General features: G+C 58.8%; 1 protein-coding gene across 3 annotated transcripts in view; it reads left to right on the forward strand.

Annotated features, from left to right (window-relative positions):
* The window catches only part of Kif26a (kinesin family member 26A), a 36,366-nt gene extending 25,925 nt beyond the window's left edge, over positions 1–10,441 (forward strand). The window contains exons 6-16 of one of the 3 annotated variants that reach the window (XM_021179102.1): positions 1,426–1,638; positions 2,184–2,277; positions 2,581–2,843; positions 2,944–3,127; positions 3,269–3,431; positions 3,608–3,770; positions 4,316–7,238; positions 7,963–8,168; positions 8,323–8,343; positions 8,639–8,789; positions 9,152–10,441. In XM_021179102.1, the coding sequence (XP_021034761.1) occupies positions 1,426–1,638; positions 2,184–2,277; positions 2,581–2,843; positions 2,944–3,127; positions 3,269–3,431; positions 3,608–3,770; positions 4,316–7,238; positions 7,963–8,168; positions 8,323–8,343; positions 8,639–8,789; positions 9,152–9,333 (4,563 nt within the window). In that variant the 3' untranslated portion in view covers positions 9,334–10,441. Of the gene's footprint in view, positions 1–1,425; positions 1,639–2,183; positions 2,278–2,580; positions 2,844–2,943; positions 3,128–3,268; positions 3,432–3,607; positions 3,771–4,315; positions 7,239–7,962; positions 8,169–8,322; positions 8,344–8,635; positions 8,790–9,151 lie in introns of all 3 variants that reach the window. The other 2 variants (XM_029484876.1, XM_021179103.2) reach the window with 2 other exon arrangements.
* The last annotated feature ends 253 nt before the right edge of the window (positions 10,442–10,694 follow it).

Raw genomic sequence — 10,694 nt, forward strand, 5'->3', positions numbered from 1 at the left:
CACGATGAAAAAAAAATTGCCAAAAATTACCTGGAAATGCACATTTTCGTCTGCATTGCGCAGTGGTTGGAAATGAAACCGTTTTGTTCATGTCTCTGGGGAGGAAAAGAATCGATTCTTGCCTGATGGAGCCCAGGTTCTGAGTAGCACAATAGCCACGGATTTCTTTGCTCCTCTCTCTCTCTCTCTCTCTCCCCCCCCCCCCGGAGGGTGGGACACTGCACTCCACGGGAGGCTCTGCATATCAATGTGCCCCTTGTCCGGTGGGAGCAAGCCTGTGGCGCCCGGACTGGCTGCCCCCCTAAACCAATTTTGCAGCGTTATGTATCTGTCACTTACAATTAAATCCTTGGAAAATATTGGTTCTGAAATGAGTCTTGGTAATTTGATTTACACCAATGTGGAGAAGTCAGAGATTTCACTGGAGAGTGAAAGGTGTGGCCTCCAGGCAGAGGGGAGCCCTAACTCAGGGTGGCCTTGAGGAAATAGTGCCTGCCAACCTCACACCTGCCCCAGCCTCCCTCCCCTGCACCTGTGGAGAGTATCCATTCCCCACACAGGTTTTGGGGTGCTGAAATGCAGTTTTCTTTGGCATCTTCGTATCCTCCATTGTCATTGAGGGTTCAGGGCCTGGCATGGGCACAGGGCACACTGGAATCTCCTTTGTGTTCCTACCATGGCCCAGGCTGACTAGTCAATAGCAGAGTTCCTGGAGCTCAGGTCCACCAGGCTGACTAGTCAATAGCAGAGCTCTGGGAACTCTGGGCCACCTTTGTCCTCTCCTCTTCCATACCCCTCCCACCCTCAGCTTCCCCAAACTGGGACTTGTTAGACAAGATTTCAGAATTCCCTCTTCTCAGATTGGGTCCTCGTTCTGGTTGGAATTTCCTCCGCTTTTTGCCTATTGTAGTTTTTCTCTTCCATGATGATGGCTTCCTGAGTTGGCTCAAGGCAGAGGCAGCAAGCATGGAGTTTCTCCCCAGAACCTGGCCCTCCCAGGCCTTTCGCCCCTCTGTGGCTTTGTTCATTTGTACATCCCGCGGGTGTGCTTGTTGTCCTCTTGGAGTGCGAGTCTTTCCACGGGGGACTTTGGCCTGAGGCTACTTGTGGTGGAGGATGAGGGACCCTGAAGGAGAAATGTCCAAGGGACCCTCCCTCCCGTCTCTGCAGACTGACCTGTACTTCCCTGCCTCCTGCCCTGCCGACTGGCTCTGCACCTCACCAGCCTTACCCCACCCTGGGTTTCATTTTCTCTCTACCCTGCTGACCTCATGTGGGATCCGTTCAGGCAGCATTCCTGTGGTACCGGTAACCATGCTGAGACCTGGTCTGCCGTCCTGACTCGTGCTTGCTTCCCCTGCCCTGTAATTAGTGGCCAGCTGGGTGGAGGGCGGAGCTCAGATGCCTACTTCTGCCATCCCCCAGGTGAAGGTTATGCTGCGCATATGGCCGGCACAAGGAGTCCAGCGCTCAGCAGAGTCCACATCCTTCCTGAAGGTGGATTCTCGAAAGAAGCAGGTGACTCTCTATGACCCCGCTGCCGGGCCTCCAGGCTGTGCAGGACTCCGGCACGCCCCCACCGCACCAGTCCCCAAGATGTTTGCTTTTGATGCCATCTTCCCCCAGGACTCGGAGCAGGTACAGTGGAGGGGAGCTCCCGGGTGCTTGTGACATCTGATTTACTTCTGCAGAGAGGGAGCCTCGCTGGCTGTTGTGCCTGCCAGGTCTGCCTTCCAAGTAATCCTAGCCTAGGACATTTTGCCCAGCCTCTGCCTGGTTCTCCAGGCCAAGTGCTGGGGGACCGCTGAGCTCTTCGGAGCCTATTCCCCTATGACACTTTTGAGTAGCCATGTCCTGCCCTGGAAGCTGGATGCTCGCCCAGCTCACTGAGCAATGACCGAGACTTCCTTGTGTTGTGTTGTGGGCAGCATCTTTCAGAGCTGGGTCGGGTGTTTGGGCATAGGCGCCTACCTGAATTGTCTGTGTCTCATCTGCTGACATATATGTCCTGTACTGTCTGTGTGAGTGTGGGAGGGCCCTGTGTAGTTCAGCCGCCCTGTGGACTGTCTGCCTGAATGTGAGCAGGACAGATGGGCCTCAGGCGTATACAGACATAGCAGAAGGTAGTGGCCACAACCCTTTGGCTCTGACACCTGCCCTGGTCCCTGTGGGTTCCTCCCCAGGCTGAGGTCTGCTCAGGGACGGTGGCTGATGTGCTCCAGTCTGTGGTCAGTGGAGCTGATGGCTGCATTTTTTCCTTTGGCCACATGAGCCTCGGTAAGTGCTCTGTGATCCCCGTACACCCATGTCTTCCAACCGTTCTCCATTCCAGTTGCTGCCGTCTTTGAGCCTGGCTCTATTGAAGAAGGAGGTAGTTCTCCATGGTGGGTGTGGGAGTGGAGATCTCACAGGAAGTGGAGGCAGGCAGCGCTGGAAGACAGAGGCCTCAGAGTGGCCGGAGGCTGGAGGGGCCCATTTGGGTTGGCCCTGAGGACACTGGGCAGGTTCCCGAGCTGACAGGACTCTTGAGGGTAGGCTGTGGAGAGTCGGAGGTGGTTCTCACATGCCTCTGTCTCCCAGGCAAATCATACACCATGATTGGGAAGGACAGCTCACCCCAGAGCCTGGGCATCGTGCCCTGTGCTATCTCCTGGCTCTTCAGGCTCATTGACGAACGCAAGGAGAGGCTGGGCACGCGCTTCTCCATCCGTGTGTCTGCTGTGGAAGTGTGCGGCCACGACCAGAGTCTGCGGGACCTGCTTGCTGAGGTGGCTTCAGGCAGCCTTCAGGACACCCAGTCTCCGGGCGTGTACCTCCGGGAGGACCCTGTGTGTGGGACACAGGTGCAGCAACGCCTCCAGCCTTCCCGGGACTGCGGAGGAGAGGGGGGAGGGCCCTCAAGCCCCTGAAGACACGTCTGTGGCTTCTGCTTTCCCCTCACAGATCCAGAACCAGAACGAGCTGCGCGCACCCACAGCAGAGAAGGCGGCCTTCTACCTGGACGCGGCCCTGGCAGCCCGCAGCACCAGCCGTGCTGGCTGCGGGGAGGACGCCCGGCGAAGCTCCCATATGCTCTTCACCCTGCACGTGTACCAGTACCGTGTGGAGAAGTGTGGCCAAGGAGGAAGTAGGTGCATGGGGTTGCCACATCCGAGAGGTTGTACCCCCACCCCGGGGGAGTCCTTGTGGGCGTCTCTAACCTCCTGGGTGGGCTGTGGAAGCATCTGGATGCCCAGACCAAAGCGCCTGCTTGCAAATGTGTCCTCAGTGTCTGGAGGTCGTAGCCGCCTGCACCTGATCGACCTGGGCAGCTGCGACACAGCCGTCAGCAGAGGAGGAGAAGCATCAGGGGGACCCCTCTGTCTGTCTCTGTCAGCTCTGGGCAGTGTCATCCTGGCCCTGGTCAACGGGGCCAAGCATGTGCCCTACAGGTGAGTGGGACCACAGACAGGCACCAGTATGGTGACCTCTGGGGAACTGGCTCTTTTGATATCTGCCGTTTCTGAGAGCCTCCGCGCAGGGCCAGCAATGGTCTACATCTCACCTGGCCTTTTCCCTAGACCGCCCCTCACCTCAGTCAGCCTCTGATCACCTCCTTGGCTTGTAGGGACCACAGACTCACCATGTTACTGAGGGAGTCCCTGGCTACCACCAACTGCCGCACTACTATGATCGCGCACATCTCAGACTCTCCAGCCCACCACGCAGAGACACTCAGCACCGTGCAGCTGGCTGCCCGCATCCACCGCCTGCGTAGGAAGAAGGGCAAGGTGAGCCAGCCCCATCTCCTGCTGCCTCCCAAGGGCTCCCAGGCTCCCACATCCTCTGTCGCTAGCCCCCGACTCTGGATGTCAGGGAGAGGAGGCGACAGGTGTATCCAGCTGCAGGTGGACCTCTTAGGCCCCAAGTCCTTGGTGCACTGAGCAGGGGTAGAATGCTTACAGTAGCGTTTACTTCATAAAGGGAGTGAACAGCACCTCAGCAGGAGACTTGTGGGGCACCCCAGGGAATCTGAGGTCACTGCCCTAGGTCTGCGTGCTGCGCCAGCATGGCCTTTCCCGTCTGAGCGCCTCTCTCCCCAGCCTGTGACATGGTCCATGCTGATCACCCCTCAGAGCTCCCCAGAAGCCGTCCTTATGTTCTGTGCCCTGTGTTGGGATTCCCAACACTTCCAGCCTTGCTCAGCTGCTATTGCCTCATAGAGACCACACTCCCATGTTGCTGAGAGGGAAGAGTCCAAGTGAGAGATGAGTTGGGCCCCGGGCTGTGTGCCGACGGGTGGGTGAACTCACAAGGCTCTGTTGTCCTGCCCCAGCACGCATCCAGTTCCTCAGGAGGAGAGAGCTCCTGTGAGGAGGGCCGGGCCCGCCGTCCCCCACACCTTCGGCCCTTCCACCCACGGGCCATGGTGTTGGACCCCGACCGCTCGGCTCCTGGCCTGTCCGGAGACCCCGATTACTCATCCAGCAGTGAGCAGTCCTGCGACACGGTCATCTATGTGGGTCCTGGTGGGATGGCGCTGTCAGACCGTGAGCTCACGGACAACGAGGGCCCACCTGACTTCGTGCCCATTATCCCTGCACTGAGCCGACGCAGGCCCTCCGAGGGGCCCCGGGACGCTGATCACTTCCGCTGCAGTACGTTCGCCGAGCTGCAGGAGCGTCTGGAGTGCATAGATGGCAGCGAGGCGTTCCCTGGCCCCCAGGGCCCCCAGGGTGGCTCTGACGGAGCCCAAGCCAGCCCTGCCCGGGGAGGCAGGAAACCCTCGTTACCTGAGGCCACACCCTCCAGGAAGGCTGTGGCCCCCACAGTGGTCACCAGTTGCCCTCGAGGCAGCCCTGGGCACGATACTCACCGGAGCGCCTCAGACCCCTCTAAGACTGGCACACAGAGTGAGCAGAGAGTAGATGGTGCCCGGCCTGAGCCACCTGCTTCAGACAAGACCTCAGGAGGCGGGGGCAGGAGGCCACTGCCCAGTCCAGCCCCTCCACCGCCTCGCCAGCCGGAAGCTCAAAGCGTCCCCAAAGAACCTGGGGGAGAGGGTACTGACAGCGTGCTGCGGACACCCCCAGTGGGCATGAGTGGACAGGCGGCCTTGCCCCCGCTGCTCTCAGACTCGGCTTATCTCTCCCCGTCGGCTCGTGGACGCCATCTGGAGAGAGGCCTGCTGACCACCACAGTGACCCTGCAGCAGCCTGTGGAACTCAATGGCGAGGATGAGTTGGTGTTCACGGTGGTAGAGGAGCTACCTCTGGGCGGACTTGCAGGGGCCACACGGCCCTCCAGTCTGGCCAGCATGAGCAGCGACTGCTCCCTGCAGGCTTTGGCCTCAGGGTCCAGGCCAGTCAGTATCATCAGTAGCATCAATGATGAGTTTGATGCATATACCTCGCAGATGTCTGAGGGTCCCGGAGACCCCGGGGAGTTCCCAGAGGGAACAGCGTGGGCTGGCGGCAGTCCAGCCTCCTCCATTGGCTCCTGGCTGAGTGACGTTGGTGTCTGCTTGTCTGAAAGCCGTGGTCCCACACCACAGCCTCCCTTCAGCCCCAACTCTGCAGCAGGGCCGGGTCCACCAGAGTTTCCTACCCCAGGCAGCTCCCTAGAGGAAAGCAAGGTCAGGTCCTCAGAGTGTGGAAGACCAGACAATCCCGGCTCAGCCCGGAGTCTCCACCCTGGAGAAGCGGTTGCAACAACTCAGACCCAACCTGGCAGAGAGCCTTGGGCCAGGTCCCCACATGAGGTAGCCTCAGCCCAGACTATCCACTCCAGCCTGCCTCGGAAACCCAGGACTACCTCCACAGCCAGCCGAGCTCGTCCTAGCCGGGGTCCATACAGCCCTGGTGGCCTGTGTGAGGACCCTTGGCTGCTCCGGGCAGAGGACTGTGACACGCGCCAGATAGCCTCTACGGGCAGAGCCCCAAGCCCAACCCCAGGCTCCCCTCGATTGCCTGAGACTCAGATGATGCCGGCTTGTGCCCAGAGAGTGGTGGATGGGTGTGAGGTGGCATCCAGAATGTCGCGGAGACCAGAGGCTGTGGCTCGGATCCCACCTTTGCGGAGGGGGGCCACCACACTAGGAGTGACCACACCTGCTGCATCCTGTGGGGACGCTCCAGCAGAGGCAGTGGTCCATTCAGGAAGCCTGAAGACCACCTCGGGCAGTAAGAAGAGCGTCTCGCCCAAGGGCGCCTTCTTTCCAAGGCCTAGTGGGGCAGGCCCCCCAGCCCCGCCTGTGCGCAAGTCTAGCCTGGAGCAGAGCACGGCCCTCACCCCCACCCAGGCCCTGGGACTGACCAGGGCAGGGGCTCCTTCTGCCTTCCGAGGGGAGGAGGAAGCCAGGCCCAGTGGTCGGTCTGATTCCTCTGTTCCCAAGGCCACATCCAGCCTGAAAGCCCGAGCTGGCAAGATGGACGCACCACACCGTCCCTCTGGCCACATGTCCCTGGAACGGTGTGAGGGCCTGGCACATGGCAGCAGTAAGGTCAGAGATGTCGTAGGACGGCCACCAAGGGCTGTGCCCAGGTTGGGTGTACCATCCGCCAGCCCTCCACTTGGACCAGCTCCTGCCTGTAGGAACAGCCCAGCCAAGGGTGTTGGAGCAACCAAGCCTCCTGCTGGTGGAGCTAAGGGTCGTAATCTGGGGCCAAGCACATCTCGGGCTCTGGGTGCTCCGGTGAAACCACTAGGGCCTGTGGCAGGCAAGACAGCTGGTAGCGCTGTGCCAGGACCCCGAGCTGCTCCACGGGCTGTGCCGGGTATTGGGGCCAAGGCTGGTCGGGGCACCATCATGGGCACTAAGCAGGCATTCCGGGCTGCCCATAGCCGTGTCCACGAATTGGCAGCCAGTGGATCTCCTGGTAGAGGCGGCCTCTCCTGGGGCTCGACGGACTCGGACAGCGGCAACGACAGCGGTGTGAACCTGGCTGAAGAGCGGCAGCCCGCGAGCCCTGCCCTGCCCTCCCCTTACAGCAAAGTGACCGCTCCGAGGAGACCCCAGCGCTACAGCAGTGGCCATGGCAGTGACAACAGCAGCGTGCTGAGCGGTGAGCTGCCCCCTGCCATGGGCCGCACTGCTCTCTTCTACCACAGTGGCGGCAGCAGTGGCTATGAGAGCATGATTCGGGACAGCGAGGCCACTGGCAGTGCCTCCTCGGCTCCAGACTCCATGAGCGAGAGTGGAACAGCCTCTCTGGGTGCCCGCTCCCGCAGCCTCAAGTCCCCGAAGAAGAGAGCCACAGGTGAGCGGCAGGGCTGGTCCTTGGTGGGCATGGCACTCTATAGTGTGTAGACCCGAGAGATCTTTGACGGTGCATTTGGTCACCACCACTCTGGTGGGTCCTGATCCCCACCCGCAGTTGGGTCTTGCAGCCCCATGGGTTCTTCATTTAGAGGCAGCTCTGTGAGGTTCTCCTTTCTTGTTTCTTGTGGGTGGGCCCGGCTTCTCTACCCTGACACCTCACCCTGTGTGGTCTCTACGAATGCCAGGTGTGCCCAACCCTTGGTAGCTTATAAGCAATGGGGCCGTACAGCCCTTCACAGGGTATAAACGTTAATCCAACGCTGAGAAAGATATTCAGATTGTGAGCACACGCAATTATCAGCCAGACACTTTCCCAGGTATTCCCTGGGCTTTGTTGAACGTAGAGGTGCACGGCGCACTATAGTTTATAAGCAGTCAGTTCCTGGGTGCTCCCTTCTCTGACCCGCTCCACACCAGAGGCTAATTCTTAAACCCTGACAGTAAAAAGACAAGGCTTTGGGTTCAAGCTAGGCAGTGGGCGCTGTGCAGGGCTCTCCCTGCCCAGTGTCCCAGCTACCCAAGTATGCTCTGGGCCCCTCCCTGTCGACCAGAGGGGCAGGGAGGGAGGCTGTGAGTTAGAGCAGTTACTGCCGTGTAAGCAGTTGGTGCGGCTGTGCAGGTGATGTGGCTAGACACCTGGGGTGTCCCTGGCTCTGTTTCAGGTCTACAGCGGAGGAGGCTGATCCCGGCCCCACTTCCTGACGCTGCTGCTTTAGGCCGCAAGCCCAGCCTCCCCGGGCAATGGGTAGACTTGCCCCCGCCCCTGGCCGGCTCTCTGAAGGAGCCTTTCGAGATCAAGGTGTACGAAATAGATGACGTGGAGCGTCTGCAGCGGCACCGGCTGCCTCTGAGGGAGAATGAAGCCAAGGTCAGGGGTGCTACAGTCAGCGGGAGCCCTGGGGTGGCAGGGAGGGCCAGCTGATAGGACATCTGATAGGCTATCTGGGCCCCTGGAGAGAGGGCCAGGCAACCCCTGACCTCACCTTTTTTTTTTTTTTTTTTTTTTTTTTTTTTGTCCACAGCCCTCCCAGGACGCAGAGAAGGTAGGAACCGCCTGAACACCCTTGTGCTTTTGTCCTGGTGCCCTTTGCCAGGGAGGTGACTGCAGGGACTCTTCAGGCTACAGCTGTCTCCACAGAACTACAACTGGGGTCCAGGAACTCCCAAGTGTGGGCCCCCCTGGAGATCCTCCACCCTTTACCTTGGGGACTGGCCATGTGTCTATGTGGGCCCCAAAGCAGGAGGAAGGCCATGGCAAAAGCCAGGGTGCTCAAAACCCCCAGGGAGAGATTCCCTGCCTTTTAAATCTGAACCCACTCTTCTGTCCCTTGTCAGCAGGGCCCAGTGTGCATCAGCTCCAAGCTGCGTCTCGCAGAGCGCAGGCAGCAGCGACTGCAGGAAGTGCAGGCCAAACGTGACCACCTCTGCGAGGAGCTGGCTGAGACCCAGGGCCGGCTGATGGTGGAACCTGGGCGCTGGCTGGAGCAGTGTGAGTGTTCCTCTCCCTCTGTGGCAGAACAGGGGACCCCCCCAGCAGGCGCAGGATCCCAGACCCTGAACAGGGGGCCCCGCAGCAGGTCCAGGATCCCAGACCCTGAACAGGGGGCCCTCCAGCAGGTGCAGGATCCCAGACCTTGAACAGGGGGGCCCCCAGCAGGTGCAGGATCCCAGACCCTGAACAGGGGGCCCCCCAGCAGGTCCAGGATCCCAGATGCTGCTCCCAAGTCTGCCTCTCCTCTGCTCTCAGCTGCTCGCAGACGGCAGACAGCAGGAAGGGAGGATCTGCTGGGCTGGCACTTTTCCTTGAGGAAATTGAGGATCTCTGCCCTGACACCATCTCTTTCTCTCCAGTTGAGGTGGACCCAGAGCTGGAGCCAGAGTCAGCTGAATATCTGGTGGCCCTGGAGCAAGCCACAGCTGCCCTGGAGCAGTGCGTTAACCTGTGCAAGGCCCATGTCATGATGGTCACCTGCTTTGACATTGGAGTTGCTGCCACCACTGCTGTACCTGGGCCACAAGAGGTGGATGTTTGAGGCTGAACACAGGGCGTAGGCAGGACATGCAAGGCAGGGGGTGTGAGCATAATGTGGGATGGAGTGAGGATGTGGAGGGGGTTGGCGGGTTGAAGACGCAGGGTCTGTGCAGGACCAGGGGGATCTCAGAGAGGAGACAGAGGGTGGGAAGGGGAGGGCCAGCCAGTGGACAGATTGCGCACGGAGATGGAAAGACTGTCGCCACCCAGACAGCCACGCAAGTGCCTTTAACTTTGAGTAGGCCTTTTCTCCTTTTCTAATTTGGTGCTACGGACTCAAGACAGAACTCAGACACCAGCAGACAGAGTCTCAGCCTAGGCGGCTGCGGCCACTCTGGCCAGACGAAAGCCAGTTTGTTTCTGATTTTGCCTTCCTTACAACCAAGCAGTTTTGTGTAGCAGGGCAGGCCTGTTCCGGCCAGCCTTCTTTTAGGATTGGGTTAGTTTTCCTTTCCAGAAGTTTTCTCTCAATAGTCCACTTGAGTGGCCACCACCACACTAACAGTGGTGTCCTCGGAGTGTGGACAGCTAGCTGTCAGTTCCCTCCTCTCCTTGAGGGCCCCACTCTGTTCTGAGGACACCAGAGGCCACAAACTAGGGCTGGGCCATGAGCACACAATGCTTTCTTCCACGGCAGGAATTCTTACCAAAACCACAAGCAAAAAAAAAAAAAAAAACAAAAAAACAAAACAATGAAGCGAATCACCTCCAACAAAGACGGGGGTGTGGGTTTTTTTAAAAGTTCCGTTAGCTTCATATTTTTGTATCATTTTGCCTATAAACATAGAGTTTGCAGTGGGAATTTGAAGACAAATGATCTATGTTTTTATGGTTTTGTACAGGTATTCCCAGGTTGGGGGCTCTTGGCAGCTGTGAGGGGGCAGGCTTTTCCTGGGGGACACTGGGGGCATTGTGGGGGGGTCTATGGGAGGCTGTTCTTTTCAGATGCAGACGAGGGGCGAGCCTGCCAGCCTGTGATGTGGCCTGCACGCAGGTTCGTGCTTTCTGACCGTTATGTATTTTCTAAGCATCCAGACCTTTGTACAAATGTGTAGATAACAATCTCACGGCTGTTTTTATTTGTGAATAAAAGATGAGTTGATTGTTTATATGGTCCTGAGTTTCCTGGGTGCCCCTGAGCCCTTCACCCCTGATGTGCTCATATCTTACCGTGTGAGGGGGGTAAGAATGCTACCGGGCCTTGCGGGGAGGCAGCCACCAACTGGACTGAGGATGTCAGGGAGCTGTGCTGGGACCTGCTCTTTCCCTGTTCTTTCTAGATGAGTTCCCATGAAGTTGAATAGGTGGCTAGCAACAGCCTAGGCTTCAAAAATCACACGCCTTTAATCCCCCAAGACCTTT

Source organism: Mus caroli, chromosome 12, assembly GCF_900094665.2.
Source record: "Mus caroli chromosome 12, CAROLI_EIJ_v1.1, whole genome shotgun sequence".
Taxonomy (NCBI): Eukaryota; Metazoa; Chordata; class Mammalia; order Rodentia; family Muridae; genus Mus; species Mus caroli.